The sequence below is a fragment of the Eubalaena glacialis genome, chromosome 5 (genome assembly GCF_028564815.1).
Source record: "Eubalaena glacialis isolate mEubGla1 chromosome 5, mEubGla1.1.hap2.+ XY, whole genome shotgun sequence".
Taxonomy (NCBI): domain Eukaryota; kingdom Metazoa; phylum Chordata; class Mammalia; order Artiodactyla; family Balaenidae; genus Eubalaena; species Eubalaena glacialis.
This window is the reverse complement of record NC_083720.1, coordinates 124,761,096-124,785,609: the sequence shown is the minus strand read 5'-3', so window position 1 is coordinate 124,785,609 and position 24,514 is coordinate 124,761,096. Positions and strand designations below refer to the sequence as shown.

Sequence of the window (24,514 nt, the reverse complement as noted above, 5' to 3'; positions counted from 1 at the left end):
AGGATGCTCCAGAAATATTTGCTACATGAATGGATATTTCTCAAAAGGCCTGGAACTCCTCACTGCCTACACATGGCCATCAAGTCCCACGGACTCATTCTTCCTAAATCTCTTCTACCTTCATTGCCTATTTTCTTTTTGCCATGCCACTCCCTCATTCATGATCTCATTAACTCTTTTTCTGTATTGTTGTACTAACATCTAAACTGCCCTCCATGCCACCAATCTTTCCCTGTTCTCTTCATCCCACTCATCCTTGCCAGATTTATCTTCCCCCAGAAAAGTGCTAGTTACGTCACCCCCTTGTTCCATTCTGTTCTGCACTAGGAGCTGGGCACCAAGATGAATAAGACAAGGTCCCTTCCTTCAAGGCGGTATCACAGTGCTTCAGTGGTTCCCTGGGAACTACAATAGAAAAGGCCATTGAAGAGCCACCCTTCTGGATCCATCGTTTTCTGGCTGTTTGATCTTAGGCAAGGATTAGCTCTCCAAGACTTCATTCCTCATCTGTGAAATTTTGTTTTATATGGAAATTTTGTCTTATATGGTATGGAGTTTGCCAGTGATTGAGTCTGTGTGTGTGTGTATGTGTGTGTGTGTGTGTGTGTGTGTGTGTGTGTTTGTGTATGAGAGAGAGGGAATAAATAATGTCCATGAAGCTTAAACTATAAGTCCTGATCATCCTTAATTGTAAACTATCATTCGTCTTATTAATACCACTATTACATCTTGTTTTTAGATATTAGGTTATCACTCTGATTTCTACTCTAAACTTTCTAGTGCTGAAAGCAAGTAACTGTAAATTTAAAAAAAAATCAAAGGGAGAACTAAGGACAACAAAAACAGTGCTAAAATGATACACAGGGTGATCGTGTTGGCTATTAACTAACATTCATTTATTCCTAATACCATATTTCTTGTGTTGACCAAATAGGAAGACTACTTCCTTACAATTGGGATTGCAAACAATTTTTTCCCTCCCATATGGAAAGAAAAATAAAAGTCACTAGACTAAATAAATAAAGGAACAGGGAAAGAATCTGGAGTTTAGTGAAATGCACCAACAGTTCAACAAACATCTCTAGGGCCAAGTCTATCTCACTCATTCTATTTGTACGATTCGCAGCAGGCCACTGTCCCTTCCCATGTTGTAACAAAGGCTGCATGAGAAAGTACATACAGAGGAACAACGGGATGAGATAGTCTATCTCCTAACGATCCTGACAAGCTGGAAATACAACCAAAGGTTGACCAAAACTCGTTCTTATTCACCAAAGGGAAGCATACATTTTACAAAGAGTTCTTCAAACCCCTGACAAAAGATGATGCCAACAACTGCATCATAATGCTGAGATGATTATGAATAGTATAATAAGTTCCCATTTGGGGGCCAGGAATGACAAACCCCTGCTAAACTTGTTTCCACATCTTTGGATTCTTTTTTATTTATTTATTTATTTTTAAATTAAAAAAAATTTTTTATTGAAGTATAGTTGATTTACAACGTTGTGTTAGTTTCAGGTGTACAGCAAAGTGAATCAGTTATACATATACATATATCCATTCTTTTTTCAGACTCTTTTTCCCGTATAGGTCATTACAGAGTATTGAGTAGAGTTCCCTGTGCTATACAGTAAGTCCTTATTAGTTATCTATTTTATATATAGTAGTGTGTATATGTCAATCCCACTCTCCCAATTTATCCCTTTCCTCCTTCCCCCCTGGTAAACATAAGTTTGTTTTCTACATCTGTGACTCTACTTCTGTTTTGTAAATAAGTTCATTGGTACCTATTTTTTAGATTCCACATATAAGCAATATCATTCTTGTTTTCTATTGTCCTTTCGCCTATATGTGTGACTCCCCCCTCAATTAAATGACAGGTTTTCCCCACCGGGAGGCAGAAGGGGACTGTTCTGGCCTTTCTATCTCATTTACTTTTGCAGGCTTTCTTAGACCCTGCTACCCTCCCACGGAGATTAGGATCCTGGGGCTTTCCTTTTGGCACCAATGCAAGCTGTTTCATTCCCCTTGATGAAATAGTGCTCAAAGATCGTGAGTCACTCAGGGACCAAAGAATCCCATTCTCCTAGGCAACATGTTTAGATAAGATCTATCCAGTGCTTCTATGGGGAGTCAAAATGTTTCTTCAGAGCTTCTGAATCTTATTTGCAAAGTTGTCAATGATTTAAGAGTCAGTGTTTAATGAATAAACAGAATTTAATTAATAAACAATATCTACTGGTTATCAAATGCCTGCTATGTACCAAGCACGTTACATACATTATTCATTCACGACAGCCCTATGAGGTAGAAATTATTATTCCCATTTTATGGAGGAGGAAGCTGAAGCTGGTTAAAGTAAATTAAATTATCCAAAGAGCTAGTAAACTGCAGAGCTGGGACTCAAACCCAGTCCTGCTGTCGGTGTTTGTACCCAAATCTACACTCCACGTCCTTCCTTCCCACACTGAACTGTCATGAGCAAGACAGGGGGAGTTGTGGTAACTTTGTTTGTTTGTTTATTTATTTATTTATTTATTTATTTATTTATTTATTTATTTATTTTTGGCTGTGTTGGGTCTTCATTGTGGCTCACGGGCTGTAGAGCGCAGGCTCAGTAGTCGTGGCGCACGGGCTTAGTTGCTCAGCGGCATGTGGGATCTTCCCGGACCAGGGCTCGAACCCGTGTCCCCTGCGTTGGCAGGCGGATTCTCAACCACTGCGCCACCAGGGAAGCACCCCAATGTATTTTTGTGCTCCAGCTTCAAGGGGGCAGTACCTTAGTTACAGAGGTTGGGAATTGAGCAAAACCAGAGGAAAAGTCACCTGGCTTAAGTGTATTCATTTGGCTACAGAAGGAAAAGCTGTCAAATATTGGCCTCATCAGGCCTACACTTAGCCATCAGTCTGCTTGCTTTATTTGGGAAGATGGTAACACTGGCCTTGAAATGCTTTGTCCTCCCCCGCTCTCCACTGCCCAATAAATCTGGTAAATGTTAGTTGGCAGCTCCATTACCTTTGCACAAGTTTTCAAATCTGTATCATGAAGTATCACAGAAAGAAATATCCACTTTTTTTCAAGGATCTTCCCAACCTGGTCTGGTTTCTCTTTCCTGCCTTAGCTTTCTAAAATACAAATATGATATCACTCCCCAAATGTGAAATGCTTCAGCTGCTTCCCACTGCCTACAACACAAAGTCACAGCACACAAAGAAGGCTCACCCAATCTGGGCCTTGTCACATCTTCTGCTCCACCCCCATGTTTACCTCACATTCTCACCATAACTCTGGAGTGTCCTTCTCAATTAAAAAAAATTTTTTTTGGTGTGGCAAATCTTGCTCATAATTCAAGTCACAGCTCAGATGTCCCTTCTCTTCCCTGAACATCCCACCCCTTTTCTCCAAACTGCCAAGGAGAGTCGGTTTCTTTTCTTTTTCTTCCTATTTTGTTTTCTCACATATGTCACAGCAGCTGAGTATGTGCTCTGCTTTCAGCGTTTCAAGACCCCTCCTTAGTTCTGTGATCTTTGGCAAGTAATTTAAGTTACCTGTGGCTCAGTTTTCTCTTCTATGTTTTATGACAATGTCCTTCAACTGACAACCCTCTGAAGTAATAGTCTGTGATAACCCAACAGAGGGTTTTTATCACAGTTAAAGGACAAAGGACACAAAGAAGAACAAATGGAGCCCAAAGTTAGTAGAAGGAGAGAAATAACAAGATTAGAGCAGAAATAAATGAAATAGATGCTAAAAAGACAACAGAGACGATCAATGAAACTAAGAGCTGGTTCTTTGAAAAGATAAACTAAATTTACAAGTCCTTAGCTAGACTCACGAAGAAAAAAAGAGAGAGGACCCAAATAAATGAAATCAGAAATGCAAGAGGAGATGTTATCATTGATAAACACAGAAGTACAAATGACCATAAGAGACTATTATAAACAATTATATGCCAACAAGTTGGACAACCTAGAAGAAATGGATAAATTTCTAGAAACGTACAATCTACCAAGACTAAATCATGATGAAATAGAAAATCTGAACAGACCAAATACTAGTAAGGAGATTGAATCAGTAATCAAAAACCTTCAACAAGTAAAAGTTCAGGACCAGATACCTTCACCGGTGCATTCTACCAAACATTCAAAGAAGAACTAATACCAATTCTTCTCAAATTCTTCCAAAAGATAAAAGAGGAGGGAACTCTTCCAAACTCACTTTATAAGTCCAGCATTACCCTGATACCCAAACTAGACAAGTACCTCATAAGAAAAGGAAATACCGGCCAGTATCCCTGATAAACATAGGTGCAAAAACCCTCAACAAAATATTAGCAAAGTGAATTCAACAATACATTATAGAGATCACACATCATGATCAAGTGGGATTTACTCCAGGGATGCAAGTATGGCTCAACATCCACAATTACACCATATTAACAAAATGAAGGATAAAAGTCAAATAATCGTCTCAATAGATGCAGAAAAAGCATTTGACAAAATTCAACATTTATGATAAAAACTCTCAACAAAGCAGGTATGAGGGGAAAGTATCTCAACATAATGAAGGCCAGATATGACAAACTCACAGCTAATATCATATTCAATGGTGAAAAGCTGAAAGGATGTCCACTTTAGCCACTTTTATTCAACATAGTATTGGAAGTACTAACCAGAGCACTTAGACAAGAAAAATAAATAAAAGGCCTCCAAATTGGAAGGGAAGAAGTAAAACTGTCACTATTTGCAGATGACATATTATATATAGAAAACCCTAAAGACTCCTTCAAAAAACTGTTAGAATACATGAATTCAGTAAAGTTGCAGGATACAAAATCAATACTCAAAAATCTGTTGCATTTCTATACATGAATAACAAACTATTAGAGAAATTAAGAAAATGATCCCATTTACAACTGCATTAAAGAGAATAAAATACCTAGGAATAAATTTAACCAAGGAGGTGAAAGACTGCATATTGAAAACTATAAGACATTACTGAAAGAAACTGAAGAAAACACAAATAAATGGAGAGATAGTCCATGCTCATGGATTGGAAGAATCAGTATTGTTCAAGTGTCCATATTACCCAGAGCAATTTACAGATTCAATGCAATCCCTATCAAAATTCCAATGGCATTTTTCAAAGAAATGGAACAAATAATCCTAAAATTTGTATGAAATCACCAACCCTCCCCTCCCAAATAGCCAAAGAAACCTTGAGAAAGAAGAACAAAGCTGGAGGCATCATATGCCCTGATTTCAAATTATATTACAAAGCTATAGTAATTAGAACAGTATGGATAAAGAAATTGTGGTATATATACACAATGAAATATTATTCAGCCATAAAAAAGGATGAAATCTTGCCATTTGTGACAACATGAATGGATCTTGAGGACATCATGTTAAGTGGATAAGCCAGACAGGGAAAGACAAATACCATATGATCTCTCTTATATGTGAAATCTAAAAATGAAGAAACAAACATATACGAGCTCATAGATACAGAGAACAGATTGGTGGTTGCCAGAGGTGTGGGATGAGGAGTGGGAGAAATGGGTGAAGGGGGTACAAAGGTAAAAAGAAAAAGAAAGAAAAGAAAAAAAGAAAGAAAGGGACAAAGGTTTGTTACTGCTTAGCTAATGTCATTCCAATGAATTGATAACCATTGATTGTTGATCTTATGTCCAGACAACTTAAAAATTATTTTGTCTGTTCTAATACATTTTCAATAATAGACAATTATACTGTTGGTAAAAAATATTTCTTGCTAATTTTTTGCCCAAACTCATTTTAAGATTTCAGATAAACGTGTCGAAACATTTGTAAAAATATTTCCTAGCTAAAATCTGAAAAATGGAAATTAAAGAAGATCATTCTTGTTCATAATTGGCATTTATTTTTAAATTCGATAATTGCTCATGTTGGCAATGGTGTAAACAGTCTTATATACTTTTGGTGGGAATGTAAATTGATCTGGTTAGGCAATATGGCAGAGTGGAATCAATTTTGAAATGCATAACTCATTTGATCCAGTTAAAAAAAAAGATTTCACTTTAGATTTATGTCTTCAAAGTGAGAATAAATTTAGGTTGTTAAGAAAACAAACGACAAAAAAAATTACCTGGTAAATAAGAAGCTAAAGTGTCATTATTTAATTAACAGTAATTTAGCTCCTATTCCTTGCAAGTGAGTTTTCTATGGTAGAGGTTACTCTGGAAGCACTTTCCTTAACTTTTATGGACTCTAAAATATGAAAGAATTCTGCTTTCTTCTGGGGGCCTAATGAGGACATTATGGGGTTGGTGAGCCCATGCTCTGCCCAGACTGTCTGGTAGACATCACACCGGGCCATTCCTTCCATGCAAATCTCATTTTGAGAATATCGATTTATGGATCTGGGCACAGGCATTACTTGGTTAGAATGACCAAAATGGCATTCGTGATGACACTTACAGAATGTCAACGGAGCCCAGGCAGTGTCATGAATATTGCTTAGGAGAAATGTACTCCATTCCTACCCAGAGGAAGGAAATCTAAAGTGCCCTCATTGATTTTAAGTAGGATTTCACTCCACCCTTGCTGCTAAAATCAGGTCAATTCAATGAGAACTTTGAAAAACACATGGACCTGGGCCAGACTTTCCCTCACCATCAAGTTACTTCCTTCCATGGTGTCTCACCTTCCTATGTCTCCTATACAGAAAGTCCTTGCAGGAGTGGCCATGCAGTGGTCATGCAGCGTTGTGAGGTCAGTTAAGCAGACACCAGCCTCTCCCTACCAGAAACTCTGCCCAACCAGCCCAGTGCCTCTCTGTAGGGCTGACTCTGCTATTGGGTTTGGTCTGAAATGTTTGGACCAATTTTGAGAAGCTGCATTTATCCCTGATGCTCCCTATTTAGGTTATGTAAACATCATTTTTAAAAAAAGGAGAAAGAGGACAAGGAAAGGGAAAAAAAGAGCTGTCACACAGAACCAGTTGTAACCATATCATGGCTGTTGTTATAAATACAATTGCTTTGTTTTGGCAAGCTAATCTGCTATGCTAGCAGTTTTACCTGATGAAGGGGAAAATAAAAGAACGCAATGAAGTAAATTATGGCTCACTTCAGTAGCACAAACACTGCCCTTCTGTGAAAAAGGCTGGTCTGTTTTCAGGCCCAGGATAACAAGATTGGAATCACTGTGGAGAAAGCAAATCCCTTAAAGCTGGGCTAGAGTTGATCTGGATTCCTTGGGGTTCTTAGACATTGGCTTAGAGTGAGATAGGGGTTTCTGAGGCAGACTTTTAGCCAAAACTAGAGCCCCAGAGAGTTGAGTGTATGGCAGAGCACCCTCATGGGGCAGGGGAAGGGTGGGGCTAAGGTGTCAATAGCCTAGCAGTGGTACCAAGACCTTGGAAAGAGTACTGGTCTAGAAGTCAGAAACCTCGCTGTGCTTTGGACCCTATGACCCTATGAGTTAAGGTTTTCTTTTAGTTAAATAAAGAGGTGTTAATGGTCCCTGCCCTAATTCTATTATAGGCTACTGTGAGATGCAAATTAGACAGTATATGTAAAAGAGCTTTGTAAACAGTAGAATGCTTTTCAAAGTATTGTAATAAATGGCCAGTTATTTCAGCCATTTGTCCAAAGTATTGGGTTTAAGTAGCATTAAAGAAAAACCAACAAAACTTAAAGAACTAAGAAGCTGCATCAGATCCTCTTGCTATGGAACTCAGTTTCTTTTTTAGCAACTGGAAGAAATCGATCCTTTCGGAATGCAAGTTCCGAGGGAATTGCGGAATTGTCTTCTTATAGAGTGTCTCATTCCTTTGGGTTCTGGCAGAGGGAAGTTCTGTGCTTAAAACTTGACCCTGGTCTAATTATATTGTTTGGCTGGGGTAGCAGAGCTGGTTGGCATTTGTCCCAAGTGTCTAGTTGATGAATATAAATGGGGATCAGGACATTTGAAGTCAGAATGTCATATTTAACAAGGTTATTAGAGTTCAAGACATCTTTTTGAAGGCGGCATTTGCTCTGTTGAAAATGTAACAGAAAATAACACATCAGACATTTATCAATGCTGCCACATCTCCTTTCATGTTTCCTTCCTTTAATCCCCTAGATGAAGTAATAGCTAATTTTTGGCAGTTCATACACAAAAATCCAAAGTAATCAAAGAAAAAGAATTAGAATGCACCATCAACAAACTCTGAACTTATATTTTATATAATTTTGACTAATGTACAAAGTGAACTTTTTTTTTTTAAGTCCACAATGTAGTTTCTTTGGTACTGTAAAATTTTCTTTCATTATTTTAAATGCGTATACTGTATCTTAAGTAAGCTGGATGATTTCGAAGTAGGTATACATTTATGTACACACTACCCAGATGAAGATATACATTGTTTCCGTCACCCCAGAGACCTCTCTCCTGCTCCTGTCCAGACAATATCCACTCCCTGCTATGAATCCGTCATTAGGACTTCTGTCACCAAAGATTAGCTTTGCCTGTGATAGAATTTCATATAAATGGAATCATAAAGTATCTATTCTTTTTGCCTGGCTTCTTTGGTTCAACGTAATTTTTTCAGATTCATCTGCGCTTTGATGTACATCGATCGCTGGTTGCTTTTTATTGCTGGGTAGTATTCCACTGTATGACTGTACCCCAACTGATTTACAGATTTTTCTGTTGTTAGACCTTGGGGTTATTTTTTGGCTATTATGAATAAATGTGCTATGATGACCATTCTTGTACAAGTCTTTCTGTGAATGTATGCATTCATTTCTCTTGGGTATATATCCAAGAGTGAAATTGCTAGGTTAGAGGATAGTATGTTTAACTTCAGTAGAAACTGACAAATTTCCAAAGCAGTTGTGCCACTTTAAACTCCCACCATACTATATAACTTTTAATCTGGCAGAGTATGTAAAATTATGTTCCTGAAAAAATGAGTTTTTAAAATAACAGTTTTCATAAATAATGACTATTGAGTGGGATGCCTATACCAACATAAATTTCAGAGAAATTTGAAAAATGCAGTTAATTGCTCAGTTGTTTTATTATTATTATTTTTTGGGGGTAAAGAAAGATGAAAGAAGAGGAGATAAAAATAAAGATAAAAATTCATAAATTTTATAACTTTTTTCTATTAATCCAAAAGCATCATAAAAACCAAAATATTTAAATGAGAAAAAACACTATTTACCAAAACATGAAAACAAAATGTTAAAAATAGTTAATACCACATTTTATCAGTTCTATGCCGTATCATTTTCCTCCCCCATTTTAACATCTCTGAAATCAGGAAGCATCTTACCATCGATGACGATTTACATTTACAGTAGATATGCCAACTAAAAATTGTTGCTTGCCATCTGGTTCTGAAAGAATGAAGTCACTAGCTACTTGCTGACATTCAACACACCCTGAAAGGAGTTTGGGGTGGAGACCAGGAATGAGGCACTCTGTGCTCTGGGAAAAACTGGCAGAACAGGCCTTCAGACAGTCAGATATTTTCAGGAGAAGATTTTATGAGCCCAATTCCTTGCATCTTCTCATATCTAGACAAGCACTAAAATCATTAATGGAGACATCTGCTCCTTGTGGCTAGCAGCCACCTTCTTGTGACCAGCAGCAACCTTCTGCCAAAATGTGTGCTTGACTGCACGTATCCCCCTTCACCAAAATCACATATATTCCAACCTCCCCTTTCCACTTCTTCGGAACAGTTCCCTAGAGGTATCTGAGGCTGTCTCCCGGGCTATAGTCCTCATTAAGCCCCAAATAAAACTGAACTCACAACTCTCACTTTGTGAAAATTTTTCGTTGACAGATGCGATATGTGAAGAGCTTTGGTTAGTCAAGAATAAAATCTCAGAGAAATCAAAGACATGGGAATTAAAGCTAAGTGCTACCTTTGTATTTGGCTACTAGATGAGAAAGATGGTTAAAAATGGTACTACTTCTTGGTTCCAAAAAAACACTAATGCAAGCACATCCTGCTAGTATGGGGTGTAAATCGTTACCACCTTTCAGGAAAGCAGTTAGACAAAACTTATCAAGATCCTTTGGAAAGCACTTTTGACCCAGGAAGTTCACTTTTAGGAATATATCCTAAGCGATAAACACAGAAAAAAAAATAAACAATTGACATCATGATTTTATAATGATGAAAACTGGATGCAATTTAAATGCTGTACAATAGGGGGGACAGTTAAAGAAACTTCAATAATGGGCCATTATGCAACCACTAAAATATTTTAAGATAATTTCTAAAGTTACTGGAAAATGCTTACTTTTTAATATTAGATGAGAAAGTAGAATAAAAATTATATTAATGGCCTGACTCTACAATGGTTAACAACATACATGGGATGCTTATTATATACATATATCATAAAAATTAAATATACTAATATTAATAATGATTATTTCTGGGTGGTGAGATTATTATTCTTCCTTACTTCTTTATACTTTTCACCATTTTCAAAATTTCTTACAATTAGCAATGAAACATTCATAGTTATTTTAAAAATATAAAACGGCAGAGAAAAGAATGACCAATAATCTAATTTGCGTAACATGGGCATGAAAGAGTAAGTCAAATCTTATGAAAATCAGCCAGCATTCACCACTTTAAAGAAAGGAACTTGGAAAAAAATCTGTTCCTAATCAAGCATATGTAACAGGCACAACAGGGTAAAGTTAGGACAGACCATTTCTGCCTGGCTAGAAAGCATCCCTTTGTTTTCCACTTCACAAGTTATAAGGCTCAGAGTCGGAATCCTGATCACATTAGAGTGTTTTGTAAATTTTTTTTACCCGTAAAGAGGTTGGAATCTTCTGTTCACACAGACATTCAGTTCATTTGACTCATCTTAAAATTAGATGGGTCCTGGGGTTAGAAACCTTAAGGGGCTAGTGTCTTTTATTGGGCTTTCCATAAAACTCGTGATTTTTGAAGTTTTCAAATATTAAAATGACGTTCATTTCTACATCAGGTTATAATTCTTCTTTATGTTATGTTCTTTATTATGATCATGTTGTGTCTGGTAGGGAGAGTGAATGAGAGCCCCTAAGTTCACAGACGAATATCAGAGTCCAACTGTGATGTTGCCTTCAGTTGTCATTAAAGGACCCAAGACCTGGATCCCACATCAAAGTTTCAGGAGAAGCAGGGGAGGCTATGAACTGCCCCGGTGGGTTTGGTTGGAAGCATCCAATGGGAACAAGGAAACTCTCTGGCACAGAGTGAATAAGCAGAGAGAGAGGCCCATCGGATGCAAGCCACCAGTAGTAACGCACTTGTCACGTAGGCACGGTGCTCTCACCTACATTAGCTCCGTAAATCTTACTAATTTGATTTTAAGGAGGCTGGTCCTTGGCAGGCAAGTCACTCTGGAAGGCTTAGGATTCGTGTTTGCTCAGAAAGCTTTACAAATGGATCCCTCTTCTGTTTGTCATGTACCTTTTTACTAGATCTCTCCCAGAGCTGCTTCTCTTGTAGAGGAAAATGTCACCTGTCCTTATGGACAGGAGTTAATGGATTGTTAATGGATCCATTGTTAATGGAGCTGAGGAGTCAATAAGTAGGTCCATGTTAAAAGTATACATACATCAGTCACATCAACTGAGAAAGGAAAGTAGCTGGTTATTTGGGTAGATGGACAAAGATGACGTATAAGCCTCTTGTCAACTGTAGATACGTGGTATGTAACAGACCTCCACTGAATTCATTGAATTAGAAGACCAAATCTAGGCTTTGACTTTTCAACAGCCTTCAAAAAATTCCTTTTCCAAATCTCCAGGCCTATCCCTTTTAATATCTCTCTAACTGGAATGTCATTAGAAATTCCTTTGCAAATTAGGGTTTGTATTGCCCCGATTTGCACATACAAGCTTTATTTGTCCTTCTCTATTAATTTGTTCTGTACTTTAACAGTAACTATTTATTCTGTTTTCTCTTTTCAGTCTGGCATATTATTGTGTTAAATCTCCATTTCATCTCTTTCAACACCAGTGTGGTGAGTCATGTTCTGATCTTTGTAAAAATGTAGACTCAAGTTTCAAAGAAGAAAGAAAAAAGAAACAGTATGATATATTCTATGCCTTGAATTACTAAAGAGATCTCTTACACAGATACAATTGAAATTTAGCCTCATTTCTAAAACAGAGAGATGAGAAAGAGGAAGGGTAGCATAGCATTTACACATAGAATCCAACAGTTGTCTATCCAAAATGGAACTCTGACTAAATGACCCAGTTATGGGATTGTTTTGGGATGAATAACTCAGAAGAAAGTTTTAAAAAGATAAGCCAAAGCTGGTCTTCAAGTTTTTTTCTTTTTCTTTTTTTTTTTTTTTTTGAGTGAGAAAGAAAATCTGTTTCAGCGTTTGAAATCTGTTTCTTCTGTTACAGTTTTTGAATAACAGCGTGCTAACCGCTGGATTTTTTCTATTGTTTAGAAACCGAATGGAAAGATATGAGAATGTTTTAATTGCAAACAAATATAGATGTATCTATCAGTCACCATCTGACAGGGGCAGCTATTTTCAAGTATTCCAAATGGCTGACTCATGCTAGGTTTACCTCCTGAATCTCTCCTGACTAGATCCTTCTCCCTATATGCCCAATGCCAGCACTCCAAGTCAGGCTGCCAGCATTTCTTGCCTTGACTTTGCCACAGTCTCCTAACTGGTCCCCTTGACTCCGTTCACATCACTTTAAGCCACGTTCCACATGTGCCAGTGTGCTGTGTATAGCACAAGCTGAACCCGTCAGCTGGTCTCCCAGGACTTGGCTATAACCTCAGCTCCTCAGCTGGGCATTCAGGTCCTAAGTGATCTGATCCTACCTCTCTACCATTATCTTGACACGTGCGTTATATTCTGACAATTCCAGGTTACCGCTAGTTATCTTTGCTTGGAATATTCTTCTTAGCTCTGACTGACTGGAAAACTCCTTCAGTACCACTTTCTGGAAAGTAACTAGGCAATTTGAATGTGTAGCCTTAGAAACAAAGAAATGATCCAAAATGTAACTAAGGTCTACACACACATAGCTAATTTATCACAGCCCTATTTATAACAGCAAAAAAAAGTATGTGGGTATGGAAGGGGGAACAACTTAAATGTCCAAAAAGAGTCAAATAAATTATGACTTAGGGAATATTATATACCAATTAAAAATGATATTGAGAAAGTTTTAAACACATGGAAAATGTTTATTCTAGAAACGACTTAAGGTGACCTTAAGAGATGCAGATATCCAAAAAGATGCTATAAAAGCAAAAGAAGAAAGAAAAATAAGAATAGAGACATAAAACAGAGTCAGGGATGAAGCTAAAAAAAAAATCCCTTTTGGCTATGGGATGGGCTCCAGATTTGGCTGTTGGCTTTCTATCAACAAACATAGAAAAAAAAAAATCTGGAAAATAGCACAGTTTCGTATCCACAATATAAAAACATTCCTTTGCTCAGGAGAAATGCAGGTATTCCATATGTGAACTGCTCTGGTGAGTTCTCATGATGAAATCCTAACAAGAGCCACAATGGCAAGTTTCCTAAGATTGCCTCTTACAGTAATTCCTGATAAAATCAGTGGCAATTGCACCAGCCAACTCAATTTTCCTGTAAGGAGCGAATATGAAATAGTGCATGTTCTTAATTTTCTGTGAATCTACCTTGCTACAGAAACACATTTTAGAGAAACAGAAGGACTGAAGTAAATTTCAATTAATCTTCATAAAGAAACAGGTTTTTTAGTCATACTTCTGATACACTTAATGAGTTTAAATTTGTACTCGCTAAAAAAGTACCCGGAGTCCAGCCAATCTAGCTGGATAATTAAACACAGACTTATCAGAATGAATGATTAAGGGGCAGGAGTAGAAACAGGGAGATCAGTGAGAAGGCTACTTCAGAAAGCCGGGAAAGAATGGATGGTGGTAATGATGTTAGTAATAGTAATAGGAATAGTAACAGTTCTAGTAATAATGGTAAGAGTAACATCATATTAGTATTGTAATAATAGCAATAATAATAATACCAGATATATACAGAAATATCATTCACTATCAGGTTTCGAATTGAATACGTAAAAATCAATTTTTAGCTAGCTAACTTAAATTAGATTCTTGAATCAAAACTAAGTTCCTTCACTGATATTTTCTTCTGTTAATAAAAATCAAGCCTAAATTAAAACACACACACACACAAAACTCCAGGCTGGGGGAATGGAGAGTTATTGTTTAATGGCTACGGAGTTTCAGTTTGGAGATGAATGGATAGTCCTCATGGTTGCACAATAATTTGAAGATACTTTATGCCACTGAAATATAAATGTAAAAACAGTTAAAAATAATCAACTTTATGCCGTATATATATTTACCACACGCACCCCCCCACCTTCCAGAATTCTCTACCAGGTAAGCTTGCTCAGGACAAAACTGAATCCTGTTGTGAAGAGGGAGGAGCCCAACAAGCCATGGCCCTGCAGAGCCGCTCACTGACCTGGATTCCCGGCTCCGAAATACGCACCAAGTCCTGATTAAAAGTGCAGGCAGTGTCCACAGCACTTGCCTCCTATAGGTTCCCCCCAAGAAGCACTATTTACAAAACGTAACTACAGGAGCTCATTTGTAATCATGAGAATTTTGTGTAGGAACTGGAGAAAAGTTGGAGGCACGGCTACCAAAGACAATGACTTGAACATTAGAGGATGTTATCTGTGATCCAGCTGTGACAATAACAAGCCAGCAGGACATGCTGCCTCCATGGGGCCGTGAGTACCCAGCCAAATTCTGTCGTCTGTCAGAAACTGCTTTTCTGTCTCTCTAGGGGGCTGGGGATGATGCAATTTGAATAGCTCATCGATGGGTTGCTATGGAATGAGCTAAGGGGAGTTAGGACACATTCCGGTTTTACCCCAGAGGACAATTCTGACTGGCCCATGAAAAGACCCCGATTCTTTTTTTAAAAAATTAATTAATTAATTTTTGGCTGTGTTGGGTTTTTTTTTCCTTTAATTTTTTATTGTGGTAAAGTAAAATATACACAATATAAAATTTACCATCTTAACCATTTATAAGTGTACAATTCAGTGGCATTAAGTACATTCACGTTGTTGTACAATCATCACCACTATTCATCCTCAGAATTCTTTCATCACCCCAAACTAGAGCTCTGTACCCCATGAAACAAGGAACGCTTCACAAATTTGCGTGTCATCCTTGCGCAGGGGCCATGCTAATCTTCTCTGTATCGTTCCAACTTTAGTATATGTGCTGCCGAAGCGAGCACAGGACCCTGATTCTTGAGGACTAAGAGCCAACATCCCAGGGTCTTTGGTTGATTTATTCAACCTAGACTTTGATCAGCTTCTGCCTACAGAGTCAGAGGCCAAAGGAACGTCATAATGAGCCACAAATAACTTAGTCCTATTTCTAGCAAATTCTTTTAATGTTAAGTGAAAAGAGCAGGATATTAAAAGAGAGCAGGATATTAATTGATGTTGACAGCAGTATCTCAAACTTGCAGAAAATAGGCATAGGAAATATAAGGAAATCATAAAAATGTTAGCAGTTGTTCCCTATATGAGGGAGTTACACAGATGATTAAATATTTATCCTCTTTACAAATTTTCTATAATGAGGATATAATGGGAAAAACAACCATTGTTTGAAAATATGAAGACATTGCTTTTTTTTTTTTTTTTGTGGGGCCTTTCTTAACTTCCTTGCACCTGGTATTAGTTCCTCCAAAATTTTAATTCATTTTGCTATGATTGCTGCATATATGTCACTCTGTATTGTGATTACTTATTTGAATTCCTATCTCTCCCTCACTAGCCTGATTTCCTTTACAGCAGGGAACATGCCATTTATCTTTTCATTTCTGGTACTTCACACTATTCCTGGTATACAGTTGCTACAAAAGAAATGTTTGTTTTTTTGAATAAAGCATTTAGTTACTAAAAAGGTTATGGCAAGGGCCTGCTTGTTGCCAAGGAGATTTCATACTTTTTCCTAAATTGTGTTTGCAAACAAAGGAAAAGACAGTAGTAGAAACTAATATCTTACCAAATTAGTGATAACGCTTTAGTAATAAATTAGAGATAGGAAAGAACTGTATAGGCACATAGAGAAAGGATGTATACATTGCTTTGTTTTTAAAAAATGACAAACATGTAGAGAAAGGATGCATACACTGCTTTGTTTTTAAAAAATGACAAACAAGGACGTTTGCTCTGCCCAAGGAGATCACGCTCTTTCTGAGATACGGCGTTTGAAATTGGGTCAATAGTTTGAGATGAATAACCATTGAAGGACAGTGGGGACACCATAGCGTAAAAGCCAAAGAAGAATCAGAGAGCCCAACTTCTTCTCTGGACAAGAGAAGACAACAGAACTTCAATAAGATATCTTTTGTGGCTAAAAGTCATAATCGCAAGTACAGATCCTAGTCACAAAAAACAGCCCTAAAATGCAGCGCGTTGCATGTTTTGGCATAGGTATGCTATGGCAAAACCACAGTTCCTTGGAAAATATCTTAGTGGTGTATTAGGATCAAATCCAAACCACAAAAGTTAGACCTGAGGTGTTTTGTGTGCTGTTGTGGTCCCTCCCTCACATGAAATGTGGGTGTCCAGGCTCACCCAATGGGGAAGCTTGCCTCCAAGGGCTAGAGAAGGACCCTGACAAAGAAAGAACAATGGGGGAGAAATGGCACATGAATATGCGCACAGTTTAACTTTATTCATCACCATGACTACAAATAAAGAGGAAGAATCACTTATTAATTCATCCTAATTTGTGCAAGTGTCTTTAAAAGGGACACAATCAAGAGAATGATTCTGAAAAAGTCATGGTACGAGACTGCGTGATTTGGAAAGACACCCTAAATGGCAACCATAGAGAAGAGAGGCACCCAGCATGTCAGGAGTTAGGAGGCCACCGAAAAGAGTGTGAGAGAAGAAAGACAATATGCTGGAACATTATTTGAAACAGTTTTTACTCCAAGGAGATGCAAAGAATTCTGTGGATGAGTCAGCCTGGAAATAATTGGTAAGAGAGACTATGAAGTTCATAGGAGCAAAGGCTTAATAATACCCCAGGGGAAATTATCTAGCAAAAAAGCAAATGCCAGTGCATTTGTTTGATAACATCCATTAGTGCAAACTGTCTGGCAGAAACCAGCAACAGGCATAAATATCTTGATTTTAAAAGCCACATGGAAAAATTGGATGAGCTCTTCAAAAAGTAGACCTGTGTGGCTAGTCTAAGGTCAAACAGCAACTACAACCTGCGTTTGGTAATGTTTGATGTATTTGTTATTTAAAGCAGGGCCCACAGGAAGGAAGTAAAAGCAGATGTACAGTGAGGAACTTGAAGCAAAAAGAATCAAGAAATGAGCTGAGAAGCAAATGATGATGTAAAAAGGAGGAGCCTGAGGCCAAACTAAATTGGCCTAGGGCAAGTGTTAGCATAAATAAGATTAAACTTCCTAAAGGTTTTTTTATTTTTTTTTTTTTGTGACAAGTACTAACGTGCTATTTTTGTCTTCGTTAAAATTTCTAAAAAATATACTATAAAAGCAGATCTGGAATAATATATCATGACAATTTAAATACTGCTAAAGCAATGTAATTTGTCATAATTAAAAACTGAAATCAGCCAAATGGTCCACAACAGGGGCATGGTAAATTACATTGTGGTACATCTGTGACTTAGATATTATGCAGCCTCCAGCAGTTATATGTAGTAACATGAGATATACTCATGAAAGAGCTCTAATTGAACAAGCTATTTTATACACTGTGAATGACGGAGCTAAAGTAAGCCTATATATAGTTTTTTTTTCTTTTACTGGAGTAAAATTGATTTACAATGTTGTGTTAGTTTCTGCTGTACAATGAAGTGAATCAGCTATATGTATACCTATATCCCCTCCCTCTTGGACCTCCCTCCCACCACCCCCCATCCCACCCATCTAGGTTGTCACAGAGCACTGAGCTGCACTCCCTGTGCTATACAGCAGGTTCCCTTAGCTAACTATTTTACACATGGTAGTGTATTTATGTCAAACCTAATCTCCCAATTCGTTCCACCCTCCCCTTCCCCCCACTGTGTCCACATATCTGGTCTCTACATCTACGTCTCTATTCCTGCTCTACAAATAGGTTCATCTGTACCACTTTTCTAGATTCCACATATATGCGCTATTGTACAATATTTGTTTTTTCTTTTTCTGGCTTACTTCACTCTGTATGACAGACCCTAGGTCCATCCACATCTCTATAAATGACCCAATTTTGTTCCTTTTTAGGGCTGAGTAATATTCCATTGTATATCTGTGCCACATCTTCTTTATCCATTCACCTATCGGTGGACACTTAGGCTGCTTCCATGTCCTGGCTATTGTAAATAGTGCTGCAATGAACATTGGGGTACATGTGTCCTTTTGAATTATGGTTTTCTCAGGGTATATGCCCAGTAGTGGGATTGCTGAATCATACAGCAGTTCTATTTTTAGTGTTTTTTTTCTTAATTACTTTTGTAAAGTTCTTTGGATTCTCAGGGAAAAGATGCTATTTACCTTTAATTTTAGCTTTGGATATTTTTTATTAGTAGGATCCTCACAGGGCTCTAAGCCAGCTCCAAAGGAAAGTAAAATCAAGCACTTTCCTTGTGCATAGCTATGAGGCTTTATAAAACTCTTAATAAAATGCTGCAGAGAGGAAAGATGCTAGCGGGAGAGGCTCTCTTGGCCAGCATTTTTAGAAGCCACCAAGCAAATACCAAGTATAATGTCTAGAGAGGGAATTTATCTATAGTACCCTCATATGAAGGATGCTGCCGAGTCTTTATGTGTCCCAATTTATGATTTGTTCTTAGAGACAGTCAACAATCTATAAACTAAGGAAAGGGAATCCCACCTGAAGGCTTCAGCTGGGGCCACCAGTGTGCACTTTCCTCAGGCTGGTTTTCCTACTGATCTATTTGCCTGAGAGCATTTCAAGCACAATCCATTCCCCTTGGAGTGTCTGCATCTATTTGAGTATCTTGTTCCTTTTTGTCACTTTGAGATTTTGTCACTTTGAGATTATTAAACTAATTCCTCTAAGGCATATCCTATTTCTTTTGTGTTTCTAATAAATAGTTCTTAACATCACATTGTTTTATGACTGAATGGATTGTTTTATATCTTGGTGGTGACTGTGTTCTACTTTATTTCCTTAAATACTGTTAGAATTTTTAAAGCCAGTATTTCTAAGTGAAGACTCTTTGTTTAAGGCAGTATTTAATTTTTATTTTTAGGACACCTGCACAGATGCAAAAACACTAAAAAAGCTTTAGGCAACTTTAAAATATTTTATTTTATGGAAATATTTAAATTTATTTAATGTTAACTGTATAAAAAGAATCTAGACACCTTAACGGTGAATTTCACTTGAGGGAGAGGGATTAGGGTTCTATGAGAATCACCAGTTGGCAGTTTTTCCAACTACACATGCTGGCATCCGCCCCTAGATTCTAGAAGTTTGGGGGTGATTGTCACGTTCTCTTCTTGTCAATTAAAAATAAAGGGGAATGAAATCTGCCTTTGGCTTCCTACTCCCTCCTGACTATATTCTGGTTGCTGATCCCTTCATGATCATTCAGGAAACATTTTTAAGAGTTTATTATTTTAATTAAAATAGCACTTGTAAAAGCGCGTATGATTCTGAATATTATAGACCTGTTGTTAAAAAAAACTTGAACTTGGAGCTACATCATCAAACTGTGTACATGAGGTCCTAGGTCACAGCAGTAGTCTCCTCCCTTTGGTGCGAAGAGGATCGGAAAAATATTTCTGATGTCACAAGACAAAATGTTTTCAAGGAGAAAGGTTATACAAAAAGAATGAGCTTGGTGGTGGTTTCTTATTCGAATACGGCACCGTTGGGGCAGACTGACCTTGCAGGGCCAGGCCGAGCAGGTCGGAGCCAGTGAGGCTAGCAGACACTCTCCACACACGCCCCAGTCAAAAGCAGGCAGCCTAGCCACTCACCGGCAGGGCAAGATCCGGACCACATCGTTGGGCTTGTACCCTTCAATACAAACTGCACAGTTGTCAAAATCAGGCTCGGTTTCCTGCAAGAGAGACAGCACAGATGAACCTGCTTTCCTACCTTCAACTCCTGTAAACACACAAATAACAAGCCAAAGGAGAGCTGGCCTGGAGCAAGGCTTTCAACTGTCTCGGTGCCAGTTTTCTTAATCCATAATTTATTGTACACTGGTTTAGTTTCTATTCCTTCCAATCTCCACTTTCTGTTTCCGGGTTCCACTGCAAGACCTTTGGTGAGGAAACAGTTTTTTAATGTACCATTGCTAATAATGCTACTTATTATAATCAGAGGTGACATAGCAAAGTCTCGAGGATGAGAAATACTATTCACGGAGAATTGTCAAAATGATATTTAATCTATCCATTCCTCGGGAATCTAATGTATACAACTCTTAAATAGTGGTTCCAGCTTTCTTTTCAAGTACATAAATCTCTTTCAACACCCCATAATACATTACTTATGTAATAGTCCTTGTTCTTTTATTATCCTGTTTGAGGATAAAAAAGTAATGAAAAAATATACTTTAAATTTAGTGATGCTTTTAAATGAATTTTATCCTGTTAAGCTCAACAGTATTTTTATATAGTTGAAAAACAGCACATAATTAGTGAGACTAATCAATTATTCATACTAGAGACAACACCTCATATACAAGTAGAGCTGTGAATCTCTTACGATGCCCCAAGGAGCCCCAAACCCATGTACTGCAATTCACTGCTCTAAAATTTCTCCTGGGGGAAAAATTCTCCTGGGGAGAACAGAGGCCTTGAGAGGCTTGTGGGCCTAGACTGGCCTACTTTGCGGTCCTTCCTTAAGATATGCTTCTGCTTTTGGCTTTATGTCATCATTCTACAGCTAGGGAGACTGTTGCCTTGACGTTGGGGTTCTAGAAACTCAATTTCAGAGGGACTAAATATGCTTCTTGCATTTGCTGCAGACTCAAGTGGAGGACATCACTCAGCATATAACAATCTTCCTTGCAAGGATTCATGGAAAAACTTTCTCAAGCTGTAATACCAGCAACAGCCATTTTGTTTTTATCTTGTGGGACACTGGAATAAGGTAATTAGATTTGTTTGAATATTGAATATTGTTTCCTTCTTTGCATTGGCTTGCTGGAGAGCCCCAACTTAAATTTTGGGACCCATTTCTGCTATATGTTTCAGGTAATGTGTGTGTATACTGAATTCATCCTGGTTGCATCTACTTTTCCTATACCTACTTTTCAATTCTTCCTCCAACTACTTTGTTGTCCTTTAGTATGCATTTTATAAACTGCTTTAAATTATGTTAAATAATGATGGGTATAATAACAGATGTTCACAGGAGAACTATTAGCACGTATTTCCCTTTCTCATCTTCTTTTCCACACTGGCTGCTAGGAAACTCGGGAGCTTCTCTGAATAGCTCCTCGCCAAAAAGAAAAGAGGCTGTTACCTTGTCACCCTTCTTGATGGTCCTGACCTGGAGCTTGCTGATTGCTTTCTTTGCTGCATCTCCCAGTCGGCGCTGAAAAACCAAAAGCTGCTTGTTAGTAATAAAGACTTGTAATTCTTAACTTTGTGTCTGATAGCATTCAGTAAACCAGGGCAGCTGTATCTGAAATCATGCACAAGTGGAAGGAATGTTAATGAAGACGGCTGGAAGAGATGGGGCAGTGATACCTGTGCAAAGGGACTTGACTCATCGCGGCCTCCTAAAGAGCTCTGTCATCGAGAGAAGCTCTTCATGCCTGAGGTTAAGCAAGTGGAATATGACATGGAAAGATCCCGCCCCACAGTGACTCCAGCGCAGGTCACATCCATGCAGATTAGCAAAACAAACAAACAAACAAAAAGTTCCCTAATTTGTCACTCTAGCCACTCAATTTGTGACATGGAGATAGCCAATTTGGAGTAGTTGGAATAATCTTCATCTCTTGTTCACAGGGTTTATTGTTTGTGTATTCCTTTCAATTTGGAATTTTTAAGCAATTTCCTTTGCTTATCTAGACCCAACTTAGGTTTATATTTGGTCTGTACTATCCTATCCCATCACCTTGTTACGTGCCAATTTCACCTCTTTTGTGTGTGTTTAAGTGTGAGTGTGCACATAGGAAAATACATAAATCATACATATTCAGTTTAGCAAATAGTTATAAAGCAAAACACCCGGGTAACCATCATCACCCACGTTAATAAATAATATATTATGCACTCCTTTTTTTAATAGAGGAAGTTAGTATCCTAATGCACCCTACAATAATACAATAATAGGGCCATGAGGAAGAATGGGAGAGGAAGAGGGTGGGGAGAGAATTACATTTTAATCTGTCGAGGAAAAAAATGGTTTGCTTGTGCGCTTATGAGTTTTCCACATACTGTAATCTTCTCAGGTTTGTGTATTTCTAGTCTGTAACAGAAGTGTATTTGCAGCACTGAAACATATTTGAAGGACTAAGATAAATAGGGCAAACATTTAAAAAGAATAATCATCTGCTTTCACTAATTTTGTTTCTTTTGGAAATAAAACTCTAGCTTCTTTCTTTTCTTTAAAATAGTGAGCATATACTAATGAAGAGTTCATTTAGCCTAAGTACCATGCTAAAGCTTTGTAAGCTATATCACTATTATCCTTACAACAGCTCTATGAGAAAAATACCATTTTATAGAATGAATTGAGACTTAAAGAGCTTAAGTAAATTGTCTAATATCATAGAGTCAGTGACAGGTCAGTCAGAATCTGAGTAAAATTAAGTCTGAATTTAAAACCAAAGCTAAATTACCCCTCTCATTTTTTCACCAATGACCCAGTCCACCGACCAGGCAGTCAGCCAATCACCAAACACCTACCCAGTCAGCCAGCAGCTAGCCAGCCAGCCAACCTACTAATCAGCTAGCTAACCAACCAACATCTAGCCAGCCAGCCAGCCAGCCAACCAGCTATTCAGTCAACCAGCCAAGCAACTAACCAATCAGCTGACCAACCAATCAAAATCTATTAAGTACCTGTCATACGGCATGTCCCTAGGCATACCCCAATTAGAGTAAATAGGTAGAAGAAGACATGCTCCCCTTGTTAATTCATTTTTCTCTTTGATATTCTGTCCTTAGTTTCTAAAATAATTACTGGCATTTTTAACAGAAAAGTAAGCTTTGGTTGTTTCCTAAAAGGAGACCAACATACCCTTGAGACCTATAAGGAAATCCATGAGTATTGAGCAAACTAAGGTGGTGGGAAAAATAGGAAGAGGCTATAATGATAAATACCAAGGGGGCACGTAGAGTGAGAGGAAAAGAAAAGAACTGAGATGATACTAAACAGGATGCAACTCTCTTTCCTTTCCTCTTCCTCTAGCTGGTGCCTAACCATCCTTTGGTCTTAACTCAAGCCACTTCCTCAGGAAGCTCCGCCCTCTTCTTCCAGGAGAGAGGACCCCTCGAGTCCAGATCCTCACAGCTCCCTGTACCTTTGCTTCACGGCACTGTCACAACATTTGCAAGTTGATGTTTATTTTGATGATCAGTTCCTGTTCCATTTCGCTCAAGTGAGCTCCCTGAGTGCACGACTGGGTTTATTTTTGCTTCCCCTTGTGTCCCCAGCACCTAGAATAAAGCTGCCTTCAATCAGTGACCCGTGATCATTCCACACATATCTCGGATCACTTATTTTGTTCCAGGCCTAGCTCTGGGTTTTGAAACAATGGTAGTGAAAAAATATATACACTTTCCTGCTCTCTGCAGCTTACTATCTAATGGAAACTCCATAAAGGGTTGATTAGTGAATAAAATCTTAAATCCAGAGATTTTTTAAAAGCATGAAATACAACCTGAGAAATTCAGCCAGTTAATGGGAAAATTTATGGAAAACTATAAGTAATATATGTGATAAGGTAAGCAAAGCTTACCTATACCTCTTTTGAGGAGGAAAAGGATTGCATTTTGGTAGGGACTAATGAAGCATATGAAAGTCTGCCCTGCCAGGGGAAAAACAGATGATCTAGATACCTGGAAAATATGGAAAAACCAGCTTCTGAGATATAGATGATAACTATGGGACCAGGGAAAAGCACTGTAAAGTTTAAAAACATGCTATGACCATTTGCATGTAGCCAAATTTTGTCAATATAGGCGTGTCTCTATTTCTTCTTAAGTGACATGAAAATCAGAAATACTGACTTCTGAATAAAGACGATTGTCCCACTTTCAACTATTTTCACACTAGTAGTATTGGATTTGCAAAATGCAAACTAATGACAGAAGCCCATAAACATTCTTAATAAAATGGCCCAAACAAGGAAGTTGTTGCTCTTGTAGTTGGTCTCTTCTGTCTTCGGGATTTTAACTGTACTGAGTGTAAATGAGAGGGAAAGCTGCCGACCTTGCTCAAACCAAGTCTTGTATGTAGTTGAGCAGAGAATCTAGGGACTGGA

The 24,514-nt window shown here is 37.9% G+C and overlaps 1 protein-coding gene and 1 non-coding gene across 2 annotated transcripts in view; both read right to left on the bottom strand.

Annotated features, from left to right (window-relative positions):
• RNF150 (ring finger protein 150) overlaps positions 1-24,514 on the bottom strand; it is a 240,066-nt gene that overhangs the window by 52,351 nt on the left and 163,201 nt on the right. The window contains exons 3-4 of the mRNA XM_061191653.1: positions 21,541-21,612; positions 20,043-20,125 (exon numbers count right to left, since the gene is read on the bottom strand). Coding sequence (XP_061047636.1) covers positions 20,043-20,125; positions 21,541-21,612 — 155 coding nt within the window. The remainder of the gene's footprint in view (positions 1-20,042; positions 20,126-21,540; positions 21,613-24,514) is intronic.
• On the bottom strand, positions 15,187-15,293 carry LOC133092841 (U6 spliceosomal RNA). The gene has a single exon (XR_009701192.1). It is a non-coding gene; the product is annotated as a U6 spliceosomal RNA (small nuclear RNA).